Genomic DNA, 27788 nt, shown 5'->3' on the forward strand with positions numbered 1-27788 from the left:
CAGTTCTGAACTCAGTATTCAGGTGACTCAAACATTCAAATCCAAATTCTCATTACAATTATCTATTTTTGATTCCTTTCTCTTGCCCTGCCACATGACCATCAGCCTATCTATATTAAAAACAACTCCATATAAGGAGAAACCAACAAGATACCTATAACTTATCAATAACTCAGTTAATAAGCTGAATTCCTCACTACGAGCTTTTCCGTTGAGCTAAGAGGTTAATATAACTGCTAGTTTGTATCCTGTTACATTTAATTCCTGTTTGACCATTTGAATCTGTTGCTTCGATTCTGACTCCTCCAAGCACCAACTTGATCCTCCCATCCTGCACAAACTTAAATTAATAGGGCAACATTTTTACAGATGTTTTTCTGCTGCGGGACTAACTAATGTCCTTCCTGACAAACAGCAGTGATTACAGTTCCCTCAAGCTCGAGTCTCAGTGCACACTGGCACATCTCCCATTAGCTTAACCCATTAAGGCACATTCTCTATCAGGTGATGACTTCACACAAACATGTTAAAACTGCCGGGGCTGTAAGATTCGGTCACCATCTTAGAATAGGTGTGTCGCTGTCCAATTGTAGCATCAATTAGTTATGTTAAGATATTACAATTTAAGAATCATGCTTAAAAACATAGGTTAAAAGTTAATAGTACTACAATATCAAATCACTCCTAGTCAGGAGCAGAATATTGCTGCTACTCTGATCAACCTGGTTAACCAGGGTTCAGGGTAAGCACATTCCTTATAAAGTGAAGGGCAAGGCTGGTAGAAGTAGGGAACCTTGGATGACTCGGGAGATTGAGGCACTAGTCAAAAAGAAGAAGGAGGCATATGACATGCATAGGCAGCTGGGATCAAGTGGATCCCTTGAAGAGTATAGAGATTGCCGGAGTAGAGTTAAGAGAGAAATCAGGAGGGCAAAAAGGGGACATGAGATTGCTTTGGCAGATAAGGCAAAGGAGAATCCAAAGAGCTTCTACAAATACATAAAGGGCAAAAGAGTAACTAGGGAGAGAGTAGGGCCTCTTAAGGATCAACAAGGTCATCTATGTGCGGAACCACAAGAGATGGGTGAGATCCTGAATGAACATTTCACATCGGTATTTACGGTTGAGAAAGGCATGGATGTTAGGGAACTTGGGGAAATAAATAGTGATGTCTTGAGGAGTGTACATATTACAGAGAGGGAGGTGCTGGAAGTCTTAACGCGCATCAAGGTAGATAAATCTCCGGGACCTGATGAAATGTATCCCAGGACGTTATGGGAGGTTAGGGAGGAAATTGCGGGTCCCCTAGCAGAGATATTTGAATCATCCACCGCTACAGGTGAGGTGCCTGAAGATTGGAGGGTAGCAAATGTTGTGCCTTTGTTTAAGAAGGGAGGCAGGGAAAAGCCTGGGAACTACAGACCAGTGAGCCTGACATCTGTAGTGGGTAAGTTGTCAGAGGGTATTCTGAGGGACAGGATCTACAGGCACTTGGAGAGGCAGGGACTAATTAGGAACAGTCAGCATGGTTTTGTGAGAGGAAAATCATGTCTCACGAATTTGATTGAGTTTTTTGAAGGGGTAACCAAGAAGATAGATGAGGGCTGTGCAGTAGACGTGGTCTACATGGACTTCAGCAAAGCGTTTGACAAGGTACCGCATGGTAGGTTGTTACATAAGGTTAAATCTCATGGGATCCAAGGTGAGGTAGCCAATTGGATACAAAATTGGCTTGACGACAGAAGACAGAGGGTGGTTGTAGAGGGTTGTTTTTCAAACTGGATGCCTGTGTCCAGCGGTGTGCCTCAGGGATCGGTGCTGGGTCCGCTGTTATTTGTTATTTATATTAATGATTTGGATGAGAATTTAGGAGGCATGGTTAGTAAGTTTGCAGATGACACCAAGATTGGTGGCATTGTGGACAGTGAAGAAGGTTATCTAGGATTGCAACGGGATCTTGATAAATTGGGCCAGTGGGCCGATGAATGGCAGATGGAGTTTAATTTAGATAAATGTGAGGTGATGCATTTTGGTAGATCGAATCGGGCCAGGACCTACTCCGTTAATGGTAGGGCATTGGGGAGAGTTATAGAACAAAAAGATCTAGGAGTACAGGTTCATAGCTCCTTGAAAGTGGAGTCACAGGTGGATAGGGTGGTGAAGAAGGCATTCGGCATGCTTGGTTTCATTGGTCAGAACATTGAATGCAGGAGTTGGGAAGTCTTGTTGAAGTTGTACAGGGCATTGGTGAGGCCACACTTGGAATACTGCGTACAGTTCTGGTCACCCTATTGTAGAAAGGATATTATTAAACTAGAAAGAGTGCAAAAAAGATTTACTAGGATGCTACCGGGACTTGATGGTTTGACTTATAGGGAGGGGTTAGACAGACTGGGACTTTTTTCCCTGGAGAGTAGGAGGTTAAGGGGTGATCTTATAGAAGTCTATAAAATAATGAGGGGCATAGATAAGGTAGATAGTCAAAATCTTTTCCCAAAGGTAGGGGAGTCTATAACGAGGGGGCATAGATTTAAGGTGAGAGGGGAGAGATACAAAAGGGTCCAGAGGGGCAATTTTTTCACTCAAAGGGTGGTGAGTGTCTGGAACGAGCTGCCAGAGGCAGTAGTAGAGGCGGGTACAATTTTGTCTTTTAAAAAGCATTTGGACAGTTACATGGGTAAGATGGGTATAGAGGGATATGGGCCAAGTGCAGGCAATTGGGACTAGCTTAGTGGTATAAACTGGGCGACATGGACATGTTGGGCCGAAGGGCCTGTTTCCATGTTGTAACTTCTGTGATTCTGTGATTCTATAACCATTTCCTTGCACATCTGCCAAACCGCCACAAAAAATGACTTATGTAGAGTCTTTCACAGCCAATTCCGTACTTTTGAAGTGTCGTCACTTTTATAAAGTAGGAAAGGCAGCAGCCAATTTGTGCACAGCAAAGTCCCACAAACAGCAATGTGATAATGACCAGATAATCTGTTTAATGTTGGTTGAGGGATAAATATCGGTTCGGACACTGGGGAGAACTTAGATCTTCTTCAAGATAGTGCCCTGGAATCTTCCTGAGGGCAGGCAGGGCTTCGGTTTAACGATTCACTCAAAAGATGGCACTTTCTACATGGCATTCACTCCCTCAGTACAGTCCTGGATTTTATACACAAGTCTCTGGAGTGGGACTTGAACCATAATCTTCATTGATATCTGAGGTAATGAGTGTTACCAACTGAGCCACAGCTACCTCAGATTGCCACCAACACAAAATCGTGAATATAAATTTCTTTCTCCATTTCTAGAAGTATTTTGTTTGTGCCTATGGATTGCGGTGCATCAATCTAATACTTCACCAGACCTACTTTATTTTGACGAGCTCTTTGCTTTACAGTGAATGAACAGAGGTCGAGAAGATACAACGAATGTGCCAGACCTGCCAAAAGGCCCAAGGAATGCAAGTTGGATAAAAGTAAGGAAATGAAACTGCTTCTCACGCTGTTGCTTTTCATGTGCAAGGTCCAACAACATCATTTCAGAGTAGTGTGAAGACTCGACTCCAGTGTCGATGCTCCAACATGTTGTCACAGGTCCGTTGACTGCACTTTTTAGAATGCCAGCCATGTTTCACCCGGAAAGTGTTGTCTCAGGGTGGCTCCTGGGACATTGACCCTCGCTACAAATTACCGCCTCCAGTTCCCGTTTAGTTTCAGATGCTGTGCACATTACTACAGGCAATTCAATTTGTCTTTACTAATTGCTCCTCTCGCTATTTTTAACAGTTATCTTGTACTTATGTTCTATAATTTTATCTTTTTTCTTATTCGTTCTTGGGATGTGGGCTTCGCTGGTGAGGCCGGCATTTATTGCCCATCCCTAATTGCCCTTGAGAAGGTGGTGGTGAGCCGCCTTCTTGAACCGCTGCAGTCCGTGTGGTGAAGGTTCTCCCACAGTGCTGTTAGGAAGGGAGTTCCAGGATTTTGACACAGCGACGATGTTCCCTGATCTTTTATGTTACCCCTATTACTAATCTTGGTCTCACCTTTACTCTCATCTGATATTTCTTTTATCTTCAAGCTGCAGTTATTTCTACGAGACTCCCCCCACCCCCACCCCACCCAGTCTTACTAGTTTAAAGCCCTATCTACAGCCCTATTTATCCTTTCCACCAAGACCTTGGTCCCATTCCCGTTCAGGTGGAGCCCGTTCCGGTGGTACAGCTCCTTCCTGTCCTAGTACTGGTGCCAGTGTCCCATGAAATCATAGGATCATTAAAATATTACAGAACAGAAGGAGGACCTTCGGCCCATCAAGTCTGAGTCGGCTCTATGCAAGAGAAATCCAGTTAGTCCCATTCCCCTGCCCTTTTCCCGTAGCCCTGCAAATTTTTTCTTTTCAAGTACTTATCCAGTTCCCTTTTGAAGGCCACAGTTGAATCTGTCTCCACCTCTCTACCTCTCTCTCCTCATTCACGACGCTCCTTAAAACATATCTCTTTAACCAAGATTTTGGTCACCAGTCCTAATATCTCTTTATTTGCCTTGGTGTCAAATTTTGTCTGATAATGCTCCTGTGAAGCGTCTTGGGACGTTTTAGTACGTTAGAGGTGTATATAAATGCAAGTTGTTGTTTTTGTTGCTTTACGCGGTTGCAGGCCTTTGTGGCCTTCCAATTAGAGATGGTTATGCCTGCAGCTCGCCCAGATTATCCTAATTATGCTGACCCCAGAAATTATGATAGGTTCATAGGGTAGGCACAAATCCTGATCCTCAATCTTTCCAGAATCCTGTGTTTATCTCATTTTCAGCACCTCTCGAAGAGTAAAATTGATAACAGGTTTAAACCATGTAAAACTCACTAAGCAATTCACTGAGCAATGTCCCAAACCAAACGTATGGTGCTTTCTTTTCAAGGAGCCTATTCTGTACCAACGGGGCAGCAAGTAAGAAAACCTGCAACTTCATTGTATGAAAACAGTTCAGGTAGGATTGCAAACTAACCCATGAAGAGCAGAGCGTATGGAAGCACCCCCGCTTACTGAATAACATTGAATGAGCCTAAAGGGAAAGTGGGTTATGTAATCTAAAGCCCTGAGTTTAATGTCCCAGCAAAGGATAGAGGACGATCAAAGCACAATTGGCACAAAAGTGGCATGATCTGCTCAGGCTCCCATAGTCCTTCATAAAAGCAGAGCTGCTCTTGCAATAAAAGTGATTTAGTAGTCTTTTATATTTATAATCTGCACTGTTTACTTTATTATTGTAAAGATCTACTATTAGCCATACCACTCTGCCTGAAATAAAACCACAACCACCTCACACACAATAACCAACTTTGCCCTCCTAGCACTCCTCTTCCAAATGTGACCATGGACGTTGGCAATGCAGCCAAAGCCCAGTGCCTCAGTGAATGCAATGGCTGCATTTCAGTAACGCGTGACTGATCTGTATTGGATGATGGTTTAGCTTAAAGTAGTGTTCAGCTTGGTTGAGAATTTCCATGGCGTCAATGATCCAATGACCCACATTGGAGCTGCTGCTTCGAAGTTGGAAAGATTGCAGCCACTAACCAAGATGGAAACTGATAATGATAAGGTGGGCTAGAACTTCCACTTCCATGGCATTGGGATGCAACTCGAACATGGCCTCAGCTGGGAAGTCCACCCAGTGTGGAAATGGGGGGTGGGGGTAGCATTTCCAGGAACCTCTGAGCTGCCAATAAAAAAACAAAAAGTCATCATTAATATTCCCACAAAAGTGATGAAATTGCATCCTAGACAAAATAATTGAAAACCCCCTTCCTCTCCTGTAGCAACACTGGATGCCAGTGACCAATGGGCATCTCTGAAGTCCAGCATTGCTATGGCACAAATGACGGTAATACATCAGAGAATGTGTTTCCCTCATTTGCATCTGATTAAAATATATTCTTCCCATTTATAGGGAGGCATATTGTACACTGCTGGGCCCTGTCTGTGGGAAATTGGAGGCAAGAGACAATGGGTGAGGAGGCAGTAGCGCCCATCCCCATTCCTATTTACTGCCCCAGCCCACTACATTCACCCCTCACCAAAGGGAGGGTGGGAGTTCTGGCTGTGCATAAATCAAGGGATTTTCTACCCCAGTGCGCAGTTTGGCCGTAAGGTGAAGCCTAGTGCTAAAATAAGCGGTAGCGTTGGAAAAGAGGCCAACTTATGTACGTCTTGGACTCCTTACTACCATAAGATCAGAAATTGATCACAGTATCCTATTATAAATGGAACAACGAGGATAGAAGATTAAGGGGTGATCTAATTGAGATGTTTAAGATGATTAAAGGAGTTGATGGGGTAAATAGAGAGAAACTATTTCCTCTGGTGGGAGAGTCCAGAACAAGGGGGAATAACCTTAAAATTAGAGCTAGGCCGTTCAGGACAGGTGAGTGGGATTAGCTGGATTGCTCTTGCAGAGAGCCGGCACGGACTCGATGGGCCTCTTTCCGTGCGGTAACCATTCTATGATTCTATGACACCTGGGAGCATGGTACTTGTGGCAGGAAAAAGCGGCAAAAGATGGTACACGATGGCAGGATAAAGCGCGAAACAAGTCGTGTCCAGCTAACCGAAGAAAAGATAGCCCAGAGGAAATTAAGGAAAGATCAGCCCTCAGGTCAATCTGACATCCAATGTTCTGAGTGGCAAAATGTTCCTTGCAAAAACAGGACTTTACAGTCACATGAGAACCCTGTATTTATTGGAGCTGAATCATAGACTATCACCATCGACAACGATGGACAGACCATCATCATAACCCTGCAAGTGAAGTCCACAGCCTCGCAACCCTCTCCTAAATCTCTTCTAAATTTAATCTTGTCTCTATGGTCCCTTATTCCAGGCCCCTGAACTACTGGAAACTGTCTGTTCTATCTACCCTGTCCCTCCCTTTTATAATTTTACACAAATCGCCTCATAATTTGTATTGTTCTAACGGAAAACGCCCCAGATGTTAAAATCTTTCTTTGTATTTCCTCCCACGAGGCAGCATCTCTATCCAAGATCAGATGTATTTGATTGAGATACTGGATGGGCTGTTTTCCTTCATGTTATCACTCTATCAGAACAGGCCCCCCTCACCATTTCAGCTTCAACAGTGTACCTTAAAAACAACACAAGTGAATCTTAATTCAATCTCTTAACTCAGTGCAAGTCTCTGACTTCTTATCTTCAGTGCAGTACTGAGGGAGTGCTGTACTGTCAGAGGTGCTGTCTTTTGGATGAGATGTTAAACCGAGGCCCTGGTCTGCCCTCTCAGGTGGATGTAAAAGATTCCATGGCAGTATTTTGAAAAAGAGCAGGGGAGTTCTCCTGGTGTCAATATTTATCCCTCAGACACAATCATTAAAACAGATTATCTGGTCATTATCTCATTACTGTTGTGGGACCTTTCTGTGTGCAAATTGGCTGCCACATTTCCTACATTACAACAGTGATTACACTTCAAAATTATTTAATTGGCTGTAAAGAGCTTTCTGATATCCTGGGGTTGTGAAAGGCAGTATAGAAACACAAGACTTTCTTTCTTTAATTGAACTGCAATCCACAATATCAGATCACAGGGACTAAGTTTGGCATCAGAGAGATACAAGCCCTGATTTTGCGAGAGAGTCAAAAATGTTATTTTTGCTGGATTAATGTGCAGGTACATCTGCACTCGGAGTTCAGGGGTAGACTGTGCCAAACATTGTGTTCTAAGTCTCACTCCATATTCTGAAGAGGCTACAAGCGCAGAAAAAGCCTGGTCAGAGAACTTTGCTAGGAAGCCCAAAGTCCAACAGGGCAATCACACCTACAGGGCTGCAGCAAACCCTAAGATGCAAAGTTGTAGCAATAGCAGATAAGTTCACAACAGCTATGGGGAGGCATATAAGCGACACTGTTCCCTTTGATATTGGAGAATTGAAGGTGCAGAAGTTAGAGAATGGTGGCACTGGTCTCCATATGACAGCTGAGCGAGGAATCAAGATTGCTCGGGCAGGGAACGACCACAAGGGGACTGAGGGCAGGTGAATATGGAAGAAGCATATGGAGAATCAGGGGTGGAGCTGATGTAGGTACTGAACACTGGGGCCATATAAGCAGAGAGGTCTGAAAATATTGGGAAAGGCAGCCCGCCTTTTAAAGGACTAAGCTCCCAGAAGAAGGAACACTGGAGCTCTCAGTGCCTGAGAGTGAGCAGGCCTCTGGGTCAAAACTTATTGGACAGATTTCAAGAAGGACTCGGCCAGCTATATGCATAATTTTACTTTAGCAAACTATTTGATTTCATGTGCAATGTTATAAAAAAAAAATTTTGGTGTTTACTATATAATCAGTGAATTAAATTTATTTAAACAATTTGATTGGATTCCCCTACTTTGTTGTAATTGATATTCTCAATTGGTAGCTTTGAAAAAAATGGGAGTGATTTGATTGGTTAATTTTATGTGGCTTAGTCGTTTATGATTGATAGATTTTCCTACTTGTCCATATTTGAGCCAATCAAGTAGAGGTTTGATAGATGTCTAATATTTTGAAGTGTGACAGACACTTTACATGAATGATAATTTACAGAATGATGGGCGTATGCTAGATTCAAAACTCTTAATTATATATCATCATTTGATCAGATGCCGCATACAAGGTTTGTTGATAAAGTTAAGGAACGTGGTATTAAAAGGAGTGAAGCAGCATGTACAGGAAGTTGGTTAAAGGAGAGGAAACAGAGATTAGTGATTAATGGAGGGACATAAGCAGCAAAATCCCCCAGGGTCAGAGTCAGGACCCTGACTCCTCTCTCTCTCTCTCTCTATATAAAAATATATATATATATATAAACGATCTGAGCTTGGTTATGGAGGGCACAATATCAAAAATAAAAATAGGGAGTGTCGTTAACTGTGAAGAGGACTGGAGGTGACTTCAGGGGAACACAGATAGGTTAGTAGATTGGGCAGATAGATGTCAGATGAAATTTAATGCGGAGGAGTGTGAGGTGATACTTTTTGGGAGAAAGATTTAGGAGAGGAAATATAAATGGGAACATTTTAAAAGGTGTAGCAAAAAGCAGACTTAGAGGTTCAGATACATGAATCTATTAAAGTGGGAGGACAAGTTGATAAAGTTGTGAAGAGAAAGCAGATGGGATCCTACTTTTTATAACCACAGCAGCGTCCATTCAGAGAGTGCCTTTAACATAGAAAAACTTCCCAAGGTGCTTCACAAAGGCATCGTCAAAAACAAAAAGGGATCGAGGATACAAAAGTAAAGTGGAGAAAGTAAACCGATACGACCCAGTTGTTAGGCCACAGCTATATTATTAGGAAAGAACATCAGCACAAATTCTCCCTATCTCCTGCCGTAAGTTCGCTGGAAACCCCGGGGAAAGGTTGTAAACGACCTGATATGCCATCTGTCCAGGGTGTTCCACTCATCTTCCACCAAAGTGACAGTGGGAGCTCGGGAGAGCCGACTTGGAAATTCTATCCCACTAACAGTAACTACACTGTAGGACAGGGTAGACAGGAAGAAATAATGGGGGCTTGTGAGAAAGGAACAGCGATAATCATGGGTAATTACCACCTACCATCCTCCCTCAGCTGATGAATCCTCTTCCATGTTGAACACCACTTGGAGGAAGCACTGAGGGTAGCAAGGGTACAGAATGTACTCTGGGTGGGAGACTTCAATGTCCATCACCAAGAGTGGCTCGGTAGCACCACTACTGACTGAGCTGGCCGAGTCCTGAAGGGCATAGTTGCCAGACTGGGCCTGCGGCAGGTGGTGAGCGAACCAACATGAGGGAAAAACCTACTTGACTTCGTCCTCACCAATCTACCTGTCGCAGATGCATCTGTCCATGACAGTATTGGTAGGAGTGACCACCGCACAGTCCTCATGGAGATGAAGTCCCGTCTTCACTCTGAGGACACCATCCAATGTGTCGTGTGGCACTATCACCGTGCTAAATGGGATAGATTCAGAAAAGATCTAGCAGCTCAAAACTGGGCATCCATAAGGCGCTGTGGGCCATCAGCAGCAGCAGAATTGTATTCCAGCACAACCTGTAACCTCATGGCCTGGCATATTCCTCACTCTACCATTACCAACAAACCAGGGGATCAACCTGGGTTCAATGAGGAGCATAGAAGAGCATGCCAGGAGCAGCACCAGGCGTACCTAAAAATGAGGTGCCAACCTGGTGAAGCTACAACTCAGGACTACATGCATGCTAAACAGCGGAAGCAACATGCTACAGACAGAGCTAAGTGATTCCACAACCAATGGATCAGATCAAAGCTCTGCAGTCCTGCCACATCCAGTCGTGAATGGTGGTGAACAATTAAACAACTAACGGGAGGAGGAGGCTCTGTAAACATCACCATCCTCAATGACGGCGGAGTCCAGCACGTGAGTGCAAAAGACAAGGTTGAAGTGTTTGCAACCATCTTCAGACAGAAGTGTCGAGTGGATGATCCGTCTCGGCCTCCTCCCGATATCCCCACCAGCACAGAAGCCTGTCTTCAGCCAATTCGATTCACTCCATGTGATATCAAGAAACGGCTGAGTGCACTGGATACAGCAAAGGCTATGGGCCCCGACGGCATCCCGGCTGTAGTGCTGAAGTCTTGTGCTCCAGAACTAGCCGCGCCTCTAGCCAAACTGTTCCAGTACAGCTACAACACCGGCATCTACCCGACAATGTGGAAAATTGCCCAGGTATGTCCTGTCCACAAAAAGCAGGACAAATCCAATCCGGCCAATTAACGCCCCATCAGCCTACTCTCAATCATCAGCAAAGTGATGGAAGGTGTCGTCGACAGTGCTATCAAGCAGCACTTACTCACCAATAACCTGCTCACCGATGCTCAGTTTGTGTTCAGCCAGGACCATTCGGCTCCAGACTTCATTACAGCCTTGGTCCAAAGAGCTGAATTCCAGAGGTGAGGTGAGAGTGACTGCCCTTGACATCAAGGCAGCATTTGGACTGAGTGTGGCACCAAGGAGCCCCAGTAAAATTGAAGTCAATGGGAATCAGGGGGAAAACTCTCCAGTGGCTGGAGTCATACCTAGCACAAAGAAAGATGGTAGTGGTTGTTGGAGGCCAATCATCTCAGCCCCAGGACATTGCAGCAGGAGTTCCTCAGGGCAGTGTCCTCGGCCCAACCATCTTCAGTTGCTTCATCAATGACCTTCCCTCCATCATAAGGTCAGAAATGAGGAACTTCGCTGATGATTGCACAGTGTTCAGTTCCATTCGCAACCCCTCAGATAATGAAGCAGTCCGTGGCCGCATGCAGCAAGACCTGGACAACATCCAGGCTTGGGCTCAGAAGTGGCAAGTAACATTCGCGCCAGACAAGTGCTGGGCAATGACCATCTCCAACAAGAGAGAGTCTAACCACCTCCCCTTGACATTCAACAGCATTACCATCGCCGAATCCCCCACCATCAACATCCTGGGGGTCACTAACTGGACCAGCCACATGAATACTGTGGCTACAAAAGCAGGTCAGAAGCTGGGTATTCTGCGGCGAGTGATTCACCTCCTGACTCCCCAAAACCTTTTTACCATCTACAAGGCACAAGTCAGGAGTGTGATGGAATACTCTCCACTTGCCTGGATGAGTGAAGCTCCAACAACACTCAAGAAGCTTGACACCATCCAGGACAAAGCAGCCCGCTTGATTGGCACCCCATCCACTACACTAAACATCCACTCCCTTCACCACCGACGCACAGTGGCTGCAGTGTGTACCATCCACAAGATGCCCTGCAGCAACTTGCCAAGGCTTCTTCGACAGCACCTTCCAAACCCGCGACCTCTACCACCTAGAAGGACAAGAGCAGCAGGCACATGGGAACAACACCACCTGCACGTTCCCCTCCAAATCACACACCATCCCGACTTGGAAATATATCGCCGTTCCTTCATCGTCTCTGGGTCAAAATCCTGGAACTCCCTTCCTAACAGCACTGTTGGAGAACCTTCACCTCACGGACTGCAGCGGTTCAAGAAGGCGGCTCACCACCACCTTGTCAAGGGCAATTAGGGATGCGCTATAAATGCTGACCTCGCCAATGACGCCCACATCCCATGAACGAATAAATATTTTAATCGACATATAGATTGGAAGAATCTGATTGGCAAAGTATCCTGGAAGATAAGTTCATAGAGTGCTTTCAGGACAGTTTCTTTGAGCAGCACGTTCTAGAGCCAACCAGAGAGCAGGGTATTCTCGATCTGGTAATCTGTAATGAGATTGGATTAATTAATGACCTCATTGTAAAGGAGTCTCTAGCTAGTAGTGATCACAATATGATTGAATTTCGCATTCAGTTTGAGGGAGAGAAGAGCAAGTCTAAGACTAGTCTTTTAAACTTTAATAAGGGCAATTATGAGGGCATGAAGACAGAGCTGGCGAAAGTGAACTGGGGACTTAGGTTAAGGGATAGGTCAGTAGAGATGCAGTGGCCAACATTTAATGAGATATTTCATAACACTCAGCAAAGATACATTGCAGTGAGAAAGAAAGACTCTAGGGGAAGGACATACCATCCGTGGCTAATAAAGGAAGTTAAAGATAGTATCAAATTGAAAGAAAAAGCATACAATTCTACGAAGATTAGTGGCAGGTCAGAAGTTTGGACAGAATATAAAAAACAGCAAAGAATGACTAAAAGAATAATAAGGAGGGAGAAATTAGAGTTCGAGAGAAAGCTAGCTAGAAATATAAAAACAGATAGTAAGAGTTTCTACAGGTATTTAAAAAGGAAAAGAGTAAGTAAAGTGAGCGTTGGTCCTCTAGAGAGTCAGTCTGGGGAATTAATAATGGAGAATAAGGAAATGGCGGATGAATTGAACAGATATTATGCGTCCGTCTTCACTGTAGAGGATACAAATAACATGTCAGAAATAATTGTGAATTGAGAGGTGAAAGGGAGGGAGGAACTTAAAACATTTACAATCACCAGGGAAAGGGTTCTGAAAAAAATATTGGAACTAAAAGCTGACAAGTCCCCAGGTCCTGTCGGACTTCATCCTAGGGTCTTAAAAGAAGCGGCTGCAGAGATAGTTGATGCATTGGTATTCATTTTCCAAAATTCCCTAGATTCTGGAAGGGTCACATCAGATTGGAAAATAGTGAATATAACTCCTCTATTCAAGAAAGGAGGGAGACAGAAAGCAGGAAACTACAGGCCAGTTAGCTTAACATCTGTCATAGGGAAAATGCTGGAATCGATTATAAGGAGGTTATAGCAGGGCACTTAGAAAATCTCAATGCAATCAGGCAGAGTCAACACGGCTTTGTGAAAGGGAAATCGTGTTTAACTAATTTATTAGAGCTCTTTGAGGAAGTAACAAGCAACGTGGATAAAGGGGATCGTGTGGATGTGGTGTACTTGGATTTCCGGAAGGCTTTTGACAAGGTGCCACATCAAAGGCTACTACACAAAATAAGAGTTCATGGTGTAGGGGGTAACATATTAGCATGGATAAATGATTGGTTAGCTAACAGGAAACAGAGAGTAGGCATAAATAGGTCATTTTCAGGTTGGCAAGATGTAACGAGTGGAGTGCCACAGGGATCAGTGCTTGGGCCTCAACTATTTACAATCTATATCAATGACTTGGATGAAGGGACCGAATGTATGGTTGCTAAATTTGCTGATGGCAGATGGAGTATAAAGTGGGAAAATGTGAACTTGTCCACTTTGGCAGGAGGAATAGAAAAGTAGTATATTATTTAAATGGAGAGAGATTACAGAACTCTGAGGTGCAGAGGGATCTGGGTGTCCTTGTACATGAATCACAAAAAGTTAGTATGAACGTACAGCAAGTGATAAGGAAGGCAAATGGAATGTTGTCATTTATTGCAAGGGGAATGGAATATAAAAATAGAGATGTTTTGCTACAATTGTACAGGTCATTAGTGAGACCACATCTAGAATACTGCGTACGGTTTTGGTTTCCTTATTTAATTGCTTTCGAGTCGGTTCAGAGAAGGTCCACTTGACTGATTCCTGATTCCTGGGATGAGGGGGTTATCTTATGAGGAAAGGTTGGACAAGTTGGGCCAGTATACACTGGAGTTTCGAAGAATGAGAGGTGATCTTACTGAAACATATAAGATCCTGAGGAGACTTGAAGGGGTAGATGGTGAGAGGGTGTTTCCCCTTGTGGGAGAGACTAGAACTAGGGGACACAGTTTAAAAATAAGGGGTCTCCTATTTAAGACGGAGATGAGGAGAAATTTCTTCTCTCAGAGGGTCATGAGTCTGTGGAACTCCCTTTCCCAGAGAGCGGTGGAGGCAGGGCCATTGAATATTTTTAAGGCTGAGTTAGATAGATTCCTGATTAACAAGGGAGTCAAAGGTTATAGTAGGTAGACGGGAAAGTAAGGTTAAGGTCACAATCATATCAACCATGATCATATCAAATGGCAGAGCAGGCTCGAGGGGTTGAATGGCCTACTCCTGCTCTTAATTCGTATGTTCGTATGTCTCCAGTAGAAGGATGTCAATGTCAAACATTAGCCTAACGACTGATTTGTATAGGTTTATATTTCAGACTGGAGGGAAGTATACAGTGGTGTTCCCCAGGGGTCAGTATTAGGACCACTGCTCTTTTTGATATATATTAATGACCTGGACTTGGGTATAGAGGGTAAAATTTCAAAGTTTGCAGATGACACATAACTCGGAAATGTGGTAAACAGTGAGAAGGATAGTAACAGACTTCAGGAGGACATGGACAGACTGGTGAAATGGGCGGACACGTGGCAGATGAAATTTAACACAGAAGTGTGAAGTGATGCATTTTGGTTGGAAGAATGAGGAGAGGCAATATAAACAAAATGGTACAGTTTTAAAGGGGGTTCAGGAACAGAGAGACCTGGGGATGCACATGCACAAATCTTTGAAGGTGGCAGGATGGGTTAAGAAGGCTGTTAAATAAGCATATGGGATCCTGGGCTTTATTAATAGAGGCATAGAGTACAAAGCAAGGAAGTTATGCTAAACCTTTATAAAACACTGGTAAGGCCTCAGCTGGAGTATTGTGTTCAATTCTGGGCACCACACTTTAGGAAAGATATCATAGAGTCATAGTCATAGAGAGAGGGAGTCATAGAGTCATATAGCACGGATAGAGGCCCTTCGGCCCATCGTGTCCGCGCCGGCCATCAGCCCTGTCTACTCTAATCCCATATTCCAGCATTTGGTCCGTAGCCTTGTATGCTATGGCATTTCAAGTGCTCATCCAAATGCTTCTTGAATGTTGTGAGGGTTCCTGCCTCCACAACCCTTTCAGGCAGTGAGTTCCAGACTCCAACCACCCTCTGGGTGAAAAAGTTCTTTCTCAAATCCCCTCTAAACCTCCCGCCTTTTACCTTGAATCTATGTCCCCTTGTTATAGAGCCCTCAACGAAGGGAAAAAGCTCCTTAGTATCCATCCTATCTGTGCCCCTCATAATTTTGTACACCTCAATCATGTCCCCCCTCAGCCTCCTCTGCTCCAAGGAAAACAAACCCAATCTTCCCAGTCTCTCTTCATAGCTGAAGCGCTCCAGCCCTGGTAACATCCTGGTGAATCTCCTCTGCACCCTCTCCAAAGCGATCACATCCTTCCTGTAGTGTGGCGACCAGAACTGCACACAGTACTCCAGCTGTGGCCTAACCAGTGTTTTATACAGCTCCATCATAACCTCCTTGCTCTTATATTCTATGCCTCGGCGAATAAAGGCAAGTATCCCATATGCCTTCTTTACCACCTTATCTACCTGTTCCGCCGCCTTCAGGGATCTGTGAACTTGCACACCAAGATCCCTCTGACCCTCTGTCTTGCCTAGGGTCCTCCCATTCATTGTGTATTCCCTTGCCTTGTTAGTCCCTCCAAAGTGCATCACCTTGCACTTTTCCAGGTTAAATTCCATTTGCCACTGTTCCGTCCATCTGACCAACCCATCTATATCGTCCTGCAGACTGAGGCTATCCTCCTCACTATTTACCACCCTACCAATCTTTGTATCATCAGCGAACTGACTGATCATACCTTTTACTTTCATATCCAAGTCATTAATGTAGACCACAAACAGCAAGGGACCCAGCACCGATCCCTGTGGTACCCCACTGGCCACAGGCTTCCAGTCACAAAAACAACCTTCGACCATCACCCTCTGCCTTCTGCCACTAAGCCAGTTTTGTATCCAAAGTGCCAAGGCACCCTGGATTCCATGGGCTCGTACCTTCTTGACCAGTCTCCTGTGGGGGACTTTATCGAAGGCCTTACTGAAATCCATGTATACCACATCCACTGCGTTACCCTCATCCACACGCCTAGTCACCCCCTCAAAAAATTCAATCAAATTAGTCAGACATGATCTTCCCTTGACAAAGCCATGTTGACTATCCCTGATTAATCCTTGCTTCTCCAAGTGGAGACTAATTTTGTCCTTCAGAATTTTTTCCAATAATTTTCCGACCACTGATGTTAGGCTCACTGGCCTGTAGTTCCCCGGTTTTTCCCTACTCCCCTTCTTGAATAATGGTATGACATTCGCGGTTCTCCAGTCCTATGGCACATCCCCTGTGGCCAGAGAGGTTCTGAATATATGTGTCAGAGCCCCCGCAATCTCCTCCTTTGCCTCACACAGTAGCCTGGGATACATTTCGTCTGGGCCTGGGGATTTATCCATTTTTAGGCCTGCTAAAACCGCCAATACCTCCTCCCGCTCGATGTTAATATGTTCGAGTATATCACAGTCCCCCTGCCGTATTTCTATGTCTACATCGTCCTTCTCCATAGTGAAAACAGATGCAAAAAATTCATTTAGAACCCCTCCTACATCTGCCGGCTCCACACACAGATTGCCATTTTTGTCCCTAATGGGCCCTATTTTTTCCCTAGTCATCCTCTTACCCTTAATATACTTATAAAACATCTTAGGATTTTCCTTTATTTTGCTCGCCAGTGTTATTTCATGGCCCCTCCTTGATCTCCTAATTTCTTTTTTAAGTATCCCCCTGCACTTTTTGTACTCCTCTAGGGCTTCCTCCGTCTTTAGCCTTTTGTATCTGCCAAAAGCCCTCCTTTTTTTCCTAATCCATTCTCGTATATCCCCTGACATCCAAGGTTCCCTGGAGTTCTTGGAACCACCCTTGACCTTTACGGGAACATGTTGCCATTGTATGGTCTCAATCTCCCTTCTGAAAGACTCCCATTGCTCCGATGCGGATTTTCCTACAAGCAGCTGATCCCAGTCCATTTTGGCCAGATCCTGCCTTATCCTATTAAAATCGGCCTTCCCCCAATTTAGAACCTTTATTTCCGGCCCATCCCTGTCCTTTTCCATGACCACCGTAAATCTCACCGAGGCCTTAGAAAGGGTGCAGAGGAGATTTACTAGAATGATTCCAGGGATGAGGGACTTTAGTTATGTGGAGAGACTGGAGAAGCTGGGGTTGTTCTCCTTCGAGCAGAGAAGATTAAGAGAAGATTTGATCGAGGTGTTCAAAATCATGAACGGTTTTGACAGAGTCAATAAGGAGAAACTGTTTCCAGTGACAGAAGGGTCGGTAACCAGGGGACACAGATTTAAGGTGATCGGCAAAAGAGCCAGAGGCGATGTGAAGAAACATTTTTTTAATGCAGCGAGTTGTTATGATCTGGAATGCGCTGCCTGAAAGAACGGTGGAAGCAGATTCAATAATAACTTTCAAAAGGGAATTGGATAAATACTTGAAGGGGAAAAAAGTGCAGGGCTATGGGGAAAGAGCAATGGAGTGGGACTAATTGGATAGCTCTTTCAAAGAGCCGGCACAGGCACAATGGGCCAAATGGCCTCCTCCTGTGCTGTACCTACTATGATACTATGAGATGATGCAAAAGGGATTCACTACAATGATACCAGGAGGAGATACTTTAGTTATGAGGAGAGACTTGAGAAACCAGGGCTCTATTCATTAGAAGGATAAGCTGAGATCTGATCGTGGATTTCAAATTTATGAGAGGTTTTCCTATTTTCCTAAATCAGGAAAAACTATTTCTACTAATTGTTGAGTCGGTAAGTAGGCATAAATTTAATATCATCGGCAAAAGAAAAATTAAGGTTTTTTTTTACATCAAGCATGAAATGCATGGCCAGAAACAGAGGTGGAAGCAGAATCCATCATTGCTATGAAAAGAAAAGTGGATAAATATTTGAACAAGAAAAATCTATGGGGAAAGGGGAGGGGAATGCGACGATGTGGTAATTCTTCAGCGCTGGCATAGGCCTGATGGGCTGAATGGCCTCCTGCTGTGCTGTAAAATTCTATGATTCTATGGGTGCTACCAAGCAGCAGTTTCCCTCCCCAAGCCCAATGCCCCCCATACTGACACACTCCAGCCTTCCCCCTCACCCCTACCAGGCCCTAGTTTCCTCCCCTTCACCACCTGTTGTCGGACTCCATGGGCATGCTTTTGACCCAGAGCCGGGAACGGGGTGGGGGGGGGTCAAATTGCGGATGGGAAACCCGGAAGTCTCTTATTTTTTTTTGTCGGTTTGCTGTCCAACTGACCGGCCTGATTGACAGGCTGGTCTCAGTTGGACATAAGACCAGCCAAGAAGAGGACCTGTTCAGGTAAGTCTTCAGGTAAATCTTTGTTTTTATGGACATATGGGGGGCATGGGTGGACACAGGGGGGCATGGCGGCATGGATGGGCATGGGGACACAGGGGAATGGGAGGCACCAGGACATGTGTGGGCACATGGAGCATGGGTTCGCACAGGGACATGTGTTGACAATGCGACATGGGTTGGCATGGGGGCACCGGTGGGCATGGGGATCACATGGGGGAGACAGTCATGGAGGGATGTTGGGATCGTTGTGGGGGGGAATCAGGGTTCAACGTGGGGGGCTGCGATCATTGGGGGGGCCCGCAATCGCTTGGGGGTCACTGCAGGTCGACTTGTTGGGCCTGGGGAAAGCACTCCTGCTCCTCCAGGCCCACAACCTGTGCCTTCTAGGCACCTACCAGTTAGTTTGGGCCTTCTCGCCTTCTTTCACGTGGTGTAAAAGAGAAGGCCCGGGAATCCCAACCCCCAGGGGTTGAAATTGGAAACTCTGGAAAAATGGAGGCCCGCAGCCTCCTTGAAAAGTTTTAATCATCAAACTGCCTCCTGGGAAGTGGGCGGATTGGAGGCGGGTTGGGGTGGGTCCGAAACGGTTGCGATTTTGAATGCCTCCCCACCTCCAACCCACCAGTTTTTCCCTTTTAAAATCATTCCCCATATCACTCGATAGAACTGATGATTTCAACTAACATTTGAGCAACATGATTTGAACTAAAGATGTTTCTTATTTTTGCTGAATGCAGTGCGACATTCCTCTTAAAACTATCCTCCTAGTCACAACTTCAAAAATAATGATCAGATCTGGCTATTTCAAAATGCATTGATGCTCTATAGAAGTGAGATGCAGGAATATAACATCACATTGTGTAGAAACTACAAATAACTTTTCGTGTTGTCGGCTCCCTACTCCGAGCGGATAGAATGACTACAAGTGTAAGAAGTAATTCTGGCCCATCCTTCTTTTAACTCCCCTTTTACTCTTTATATGTTTATAAAAGACTTTAGTTTTCCCTTTTATGTTCCCACTATCTTTACTCATACACTCTCTTTGACCCTCTCATTTGTTTTCTCAGTTTTCCTCTGCACTCTCTGTATTCTGCTTCATTCCCTGGTGTATTTTTAACCTGACATTTACCATAACCATTCTTTATCTGTTTAATTTTAATCTCAATATCTTCAGTCATCCAGGGAGCTCTGGTTTTAGATACACTTCCTTTCCCTCTCAATGGAATATGTTTGGACTGTAACCAAACTATCTCCTCCTCGAAGGCCTCCCATTGCTCGTTTATTGTTTTATCTGACAATCTATGTCTCCATTTCACCTGGGCCAGATCCCCTCTCCCACTGAAATTAGCCCTTCTCCAGTTACATTGAATTAGATCAAAACTACAGCACAGAAACAGGCCATTTGACCCAATTGGTCTATGCCGGTGTTTATGCTCCACCCGAGCCTCCACCCTCCCTACTTCATCTCACCCTATCAGCGTATCCTTCTATTCCTTTCTCCCTCATGTGTTTATCTAGCTTCCCTGTAAATGCATCTATGCTATTTGCCTCAACTACTCCTTGCGGTAGCAAGTTCTACATTCTTATCACTCTGCGGGTAAAGAAGTTTCTCCTGAATTCCCTATCGGATTTATTAGCGACTACTTTATATTTATGACCTCTAGGTTTGGACTCCCCCACAAGTGGAAACATTTTCTCTATGTCTACCCTATCAAACCCTATCATTATCTTAAAGACCTCTATCAGGTCTCCCCTCAACCTTCCCTTTTCTAGAGAAAAGAGCCCCAGCCTGTTCAGCCTTTCCTGATAAGTATATCCTCTCAGTTCTAGTATCATCCGAGTAATTTTTTTTTGCACCCTCTCTGATGCCTCGATATCCTTTCTATAATATGGAGACCAGAACTGTGCACAGTACTCCAAGTGTGGTCTAACCAAGGCTCTATACAAGTTTAATATAACTACTTTACTTTTCAATTCTATCCCTCCCAGTGCTTGATTTGCCTTTTTTATGGCCTTATTAACCTGTGTTGCTCCTTTTAGTGATTTGTGTAACTGTGCCCCTAGATCCCTCTGCTCCTCTATCCTGTTCAGACTCTTATTATCCAAGCAGTATGTGGCCTCCTTATTCTTCCTACCAAAATGCACCACCTCACACTTTTGTATATTGAAATCCATTTGCCAATTACACGCCCATTCTGCAAGTTTATTATGTCCTCTAGCATTTTGACGCATTCTTCCTTTGTATTAACTATATCCCCCAATTTTGTGTTGTCCACAAATTTTGAAATTGTACTTCTGATTCCTGAATCCAAATCGTCGATGTAAATTGTGAACAAATGTAAGGAATCTTACAACACCAGGTTATAGTCCAACAAATTTATTTTAAAATCACAAGCTTTCGGAGATTATCCCCTTCACCTGACGAAGGGGATCATCTCCGAAAGCTTGTGATTTTAAAATAAATTTGTTGGACTATAACCTGGTGTTGTAAGATTCCTTACATTTGTCCACCCCAGTCCATCACCGGCATCTCCACATCATAAATTGTGAACAACAGTGGTCCCAGATCCCAGTGATCCCTGCGGTACACCACTTCCCACCTTTTGCCATTCTGAGTAGCTTCCCTCAACCCCTACTCTGTTTTAGGAACATAGGAACAGGAGGAGGTCATTCAGTCCCTCGAGCCTGTTTCACCATTCAATGAGATCATGGTGGACCTGTGACCTAACTCCATATACCCGTCTTAGTCCCATATCCCTTAATACCCTTGATTAACAAAAATCTCTCAATCTCAGATTTAAAATTAACAATTGAGCTAATATCAACTGCCATTGCAGAAGAGAGTTCTAAACTTCTCCCACCCTTTGCGTGTAGAAGTGTTTCCTAACTTCACTCCTGAAAGTCCTGGCTCTAATTTTTAGGCTATGTCCCCTTGTCCTAGACTCCCCAACCAGCGGTAATAGTTTCTCTCTATCTACCCTATCAGTTCCCCTTAATATCTTGAAAACGTCGACCAAATCACCCCTTAATCTTCTCAATTCTAGGGAATACAACCCTAGTTTGTGTAATCTCACCTCGTAATTTAACCCTTGGAGTCCAGGTATGGACTGTTGCAGATGAAATTTAAAGCAGAGAAATGCGAAGTGAGACATTTTGGTAGGAAGAACGAGGAGAGGCAATAGAAGCTAAAGGGTACAATTCTAAAGGGGGTGCAGGAACAAAGAGATCTGTGAGTATATGCACACAGGTCATTGAAGGTGGCAGGACAGGTTGAGAAAATGGTTAAAAAAGCATTTGGGATCCTGGGCTTTATGAATAGAGACATAGGGTGCTAAATTGGGCCGTGTGGCACCCGTTGTTTCGGCGCTACACAGCCTCTCCGACATCCAAGATGGTGTCTTAGATGAGCACACACGATTCCTGCGTGATGTGCGCCAGACGCCATCTTGGTATAGGAGTTAGCGCAGGCGCTAATACCGGACACTGGAAGCATGTAAAGTAGGGAGAAAATGGCTGCAATCGGTGGGCAATGCTTATTTAAAGTGATAGACACCATTTTCGACTTTAACGCTCAACTCAACACACAGTCTTAACCCCGACCATCTGAACGTGTCTTACAGTGCCTGAAGGACCCCTGACCAGCGTTATTTAAAGGGGCCAGGCAGATGTTGCAGGTTAGTTGCTGGATTATTGCTTCTGGCTGCTGGTGGAGTAGGAAGTGTTTTTTGAAGCTCTCTATTCTTACTGAGAGATCCTACAGTACATCTGAGAGAGCTTTGGCAGGTACTGCCTTATGGGTCGGAAAGTTACAACCGTGGTGGAACAACATTCCTGCCAACTATGGGCGGTCTGCTAGGGCTCCCGCTGGGCATTGAGCACGACTGGGAGCATGCAGAGAGGCCACGCCCAGCAGGTCAAGCTGCGAGGAGACGGAGGACGAGGAGACGCAGGGCATTGAGCGGGAGGCCCTACCCAATGAGGGCCTTCCGGGATCAATTCTCTTACCTCCAAGGACCGAGGAGGATTGCATCCGACATCTGAGGTTCACCAAGGAAGCTGGGACCGAGATCTGTCAACTGGTGCGGCCACAACTGCAGCCTCAGAGCAGGGCGAGGACAGCATTGCCTGTGGCTGTGAAGGTCACCGTGGTGCTGAATTTCTACGGCTCAGGAGCATTTCAGGCCTCTGCTGGTGACATGTGCAACATCTCGCAGTATGCAGTGCACTGCTGTATAAGGGAGGTTACAGACGCACTGTACCAGAGGAGGAACAGGTTCATCACCTTCCCTCTCAACAGAGACAATCAGAACAAGCGAGCACGGGGTTTGCCCGCATTGCTGGCTTCCCCATGGTGCAGGGTCTCCGGCCACCCTGCGGGTACATGCTTGCCCTCCTTTGGTCCACGCCTTCCACCAGGGCCTCCAGAGCATCGTCCGAGAATCGTGGAGCCCACTCTCTTGCCGGTGCAGCTACTCGCAATGGAATTCTCCCTCCTTCCAGTTGGCTGTGAACCTGCCATTGGGAATGTGACCGCACCTTTAAGTAGTGCAGGCTGCTGATGACGTGCGCTGTGCACACCCCATTTCCAACTTCTCATTCTCCGTGCAGCCTCTCAACAGCGAGGGCTGCGCTTGCTGCACGGAGATTTCATGGTAAGTAGCAGGCAGCACGAAGTTCACGGAGGGTCCGTTGGGCGCGGGGTGGTGTTGCGCTACCATTGCCCAGAACGGACCCTTATTCAATTCTTTCCCCCATCAATTACAAAAGCAAGGAGATTATGATGAACATTTTTTATAAAACCCTGGGTCGGACACAACTGGAGTATTGTGTACAATTCTGGGCACTGCATATTAGGAAGGATGTGAAGGCGTTGGAGAGGGTGCAGAAAAGATTTAGAATCATAGAATCAACAGCACAGAAGGAAGCTGTTCAGCCCATCGAGTCCACGCAGGATCAATGCAAGAGCAATCCAGCTATTCCCACTCCCCCGCCCTATCCCCTAAGACCTGCAAGTTTTGCCTTTCAAGTATTTATCCAGTTCCCTTTTGAAAGCCACGATTGAATCTGCCTCCACCACCCCCTCGGGCAGTGCATTCCAGATCCTAACCACTCGCTGTGTAAAAAAGATTTTTCCTCTTGTCAGCTTTAGTTCTTTTGCCAATCACCTTAAATCTGTGTCCTCTGGTTCTTGACCCTTCCGCCAATGGGAACAGTTTCTCTCTATCTACTCTGTCTAGACCCTTCATGATTTTGAATATCTCTATCAAATCTCCTCTCAACCGTCTCTGTTCCAAGGAGAACAACTCAGCTTCTCCAGTCTATCCACGTAACTAAAGTCCCTCATCCCTGGAATCATTCTAGTAAATCTCTTCTGCACCCTCTCTAAGGCCTTCACATCTTTCCTGAAGTGCAGTGCCCAGAATTGGACACAATACTCCAGTTATGGCCGAACTAGTGTTTTATAAAAGTTCATCATGACTTCCTTACTTTTGTACTCTATGCCTCTATATATAAAGCCCAGGATCCCAAATGCTTTTTTAACCGCTTTCTCAACCTGCCCTGCCACCTTCAATGATTTGTGCACATATACCCCCAGATCTCTCTGTTCCTGTACCCCTTTTAGAGTTGTGCCATCCAGTTTATATTGCCTCTCCTCGTTCTTCCTATCGAAATGTATCACTTCGCATTTTTCTGCATTAAACTTCATCTGCCATGTGTCCGCCCATTCCACCAGCCTGTCTATACCCTCTTGAAGTGTATCATATCCTCCTCACCGTTTACTACCCTTCCAAGTTTTGTGTCATCTGCAAATTTTGAAATTGTGCCCTGTACACCCAAGTCCAAGTCATTAATATATATCAAGAAAAGCAGTGGTCCCAGCACCAGCTCCTGGGGAACACCACTGTACACCTCCCTCCAGTCCGAAAAACAACCGTTCACCACTACTCTCTGTTTCCTGTCACTTAGCCAATTCTGTATCCATGTTGCTACTGCCCCTTCATGCCATGGGTCGCAATCTTCATGATAAGCCTACCGTGCGGCATTTTATCAAACGCCTTTTGAAAGTCCATATACACCACATCAACTGCATTGCCCACATTTAGCCTCTCTGTTACCTCATCAAAAATAATTAGTTAAACACGATTTGCCTTCAACAAATTTGTGCTAGCTTTCCCTAATCAAACCACACTTGTCCAAGCGACTGTTAATTCTGTCCCAGATTATCGTTTCTAAAAGTTTCCCCATCACTGAGGTTAAACTGACTGGCCTGTAGTTGCTGGGTTTATCCTTACACCCTTTTTTGAACAAGGGTGTAACATTTGCAATTCTCCAGTCCTCTGGCACCACCCCCGTATCTACGGATGTTTGGAAAATTATGGCCAGTACCTCCGCAATTTCCACCCTTACTTCCCTCAGCAACCTAGGATGCATCCCATCCAGACCTGGTGACTTATCTACTTTAAGTACAGCTAGCCTTCCTAGTACCTCCTCTTTATCAATTTTTAGCCCATCCAGTATCTCTACTATATCTTCCTTTACTGAGACTCTGGCAGCATCTTCTTTCTTGGTAAAGACCGATGCAAAGTACTCATTTAGTACCTCGGCCATGCCCTCTGCCTCCATGAGTAGATCTCCTTTATGGTCCTTAATCGGCCCCACCCCTCCTCTTACTATCCGTTTACTGTTTACATGCCTGTAGAAGACTTTTGGATTCCCTTTTATGTTAGCCGACAATCCATTCTCATACTCTCTCTTTGCCCCTCTTGTTTCCTTTTTCACTTCCCCTCTGAACTTTCTATATTCTGCCTGGTTCTCACTTGTGTTATCAACCTGACATCTGTCATATGCCCCTTTTTTTTGTTTCATCTTACTCACTATCTCTTTTTTCATCCAGGGAGCTCTGGCTTTAGTTGCCCAACCTTTCTGCCTCATGGGAATGTGCCTAGACTGTACCCGAACCATCTCCTCCTTAAAGGCCGCCCACTGTTCAATTACAGTTTTGCCTGCCAATCTTTGATTCCAATTTACCCGGGCCGGATCTGTTCTCATCCCACTGAAATTGGCCCTCCTCCTAATGAGTATTTTTACTTTAGACGGTCCATGTCCTTTTCCATAGCTATTCTAAACCTTATGACACTATGATCGCTGCTCCCTAAATGCTCCCCCACTGACACTTGCTCCACTTGGCCCATCTCATTCCTATAACCAAGTCCAGCAATGTCTCCTTCCTCGTTGGGCAGAAATGAACTGGTTAAGAATGTTTTCCTGGACACGTTTCAAAAATTCCTCTCCCTCTTTGCCCCTTTATATTATTATTGTTATCCCAGTCTATATTAGGATAGTTGAAATTCCCCGTTATCACTACGCTATGGCTTTTGCACCTTTCTGTAATTTCCCTGCAAATTTGTTCCTCTATCTCCTTCCCACTAGTTGGTGTCCTATAGAATACACCCAGTAGTGTAATGGTACCTCTATTGTTTCTTAACTCTAACCAAATAGATTCTGTCCTTGACCCCTCCAGGACATCCTCTCTCTTCAGCACTGCAATATTCTCCTTAATCAATACTGCCACCACCTCCCCCCACCCCATCGCCTCCTTTTTTTCCTTCCCTATCTTTCCTGAACACCTTTTATCCAGGAATATTTAGTAACCAATCCTGCCCTTTTTTGAGCCAGGTCTCTGTTATCGCCACAATATCATATTCCCATTTGCGCCTGCAGCTCACCATCCTTGTTTACCAAGCTTCATGCATTTACACACATGCACTGTAAACCAGCCTTAGACTTTCTTGTACTCTCTCTTAGTCTGCTCCCACTTTATACCGTACTATCTTTTACTTTAGTGCGATCTGTCTTTCCCGATCCTTTGTGCCCCTTGTTTCAGCTTTCCAATGCTACATCCTGGTGCCCATCGCCCTGACAAATTAGTTTAAACACCCCCCATAGCATTAGTGAACCTCCCCACGAGGACATTGGTTCCAGCTCCATTGAGGTGCAACCTGTCCGGCCTGTACAGGTCCCACCTTCCCCAGAACTGGTCCCAATGCCCCAGGAATCTAAAGCCCTCCCTCCTACACCATCTTTCCAGCCACGCATTCATCTGCTCTATCCTCCTCTTTCTATACTCACTGGCACGTGGCACCAGGAGCAATCCAGAGATTACTATCTTTGGGGTCCTGCTTATTAATCTCTTTCCTAACTCCCTATAATTTGCCTGCAGGACCTCATCCCTCTTTCTACCTATGTCGTGGGTTCCAATATGGACCACGACCTCTGGCTGTTCACCCTCCCTCTCCGGAATGTTCTGCAGCCACTCAGTGATATCCTTGACCCTGGCACCAGAGAGGCAACATACCATCCTGGAATCACGTCTGCGGCCGCAGAAACACCTGTCTGCTCCCCTAACTATAGAATCCCCTATCACTATTGCTCTCCTCACCTTTCTTGGGAAAGCATCCTGGAGTTCCCACATGTCACAGGATATGCATTCGACGGGTCCGCTTTATTGGAATGGTTCCAGGGATGAGGGACTTCAGTTATGTGGATAGACTGGAGAAGCTGGGGTTGTTCTCCTTAGAGCAGAGAAGATTGAGAGGAGATTTGATAGAGGTGTATAAAATCATGAAGGGTCTAGACAGAGCAGATAGAGAGAAACGGAAGGGTCGAGAACCAGAGGACATAGATTTAAGGTGATTGGCAAAAGAACCAAAGGCGACATGAGGAAAAATTGTTTACGCAGCAAGTGGTTAAGATCTGGAATGCACTGTCCGAGGGGGTGGTGGAGGCAGATTCAATCATGGCCTTCAAAAGGGAACTGGATAAGTACTTGAAGGGAAATAATCTGCAGGGCCATGGGGAAAGGGCGGGGGTGTGGGACTAACTGGATTGCTCTTGCAGAGAGCCAGCACGGGCTCGACGGGCCGAATGGCCTCCTTCTGTGCTGTAACCATTCTATGATTCTATGATTCTAGGTATCATTCTAGTAAATCTATGTTACGTTCCCTCCAAGGCCAACATATCCTTCCGAAGGTGCGGTGCCCAGAACTGCTCACAGTACTCCAGGTGCGGTCTAACCAGGGCTTTGTATAGCTGCAGCATAACTTCTACCCCCTTGTACTCTAGTCCTCTAGATATAAAGGCCAGCATTCCATTA

The 27788-nt window shown here is 45.1% G+C and overlaps 1 protein-coding gene across 20 annotated transcripts in view; it reads left to right on the forward strand.

Moving 5' to 3' along the window:
• Positions 1–27788, forward strand: part of LOC137331694 (kyphoscoliosis peptidase-like) — a 273350-nt gene that overhangs the window by 12541 nt on the left and 233021 nt on the right. For 19 of the 20 annotated variants that reach the window (XM_067995661.1, XM_067995663.1, XM_067995668.1 and 16 more), the window contains exons 2-3: positions 3392–3469; positions 4911–4979. In XM_067995661.1, coding sequence (XP_067851762.1) covers positions 3392–3469; positions 4911–4979 — 147 coding nt within the window. The remainder of the gene's footprint in view (positions 1–3391; positions 3470–4910; positions 4980–27788) is intronic. The other variant, XM_067995671.1, reaches the window with a different exon arrangement.

This window comes from Heptranchias perlo, chromosome 13 (genome assembly GCF_035084215.1).
Source record: "Heptranchias perlo isolate sHepPer1 chromosome 13, sHepPer1.hap1, whole genome shotgun sequence".
NCBI classification, from domain to species: domain Eukaryota; kingdom Metazoa; phylum Chordata; class Chondrichthyes; order Hexanchiformes; family Hexanchidae; genus Heptranchias; species Heptranchias perlo.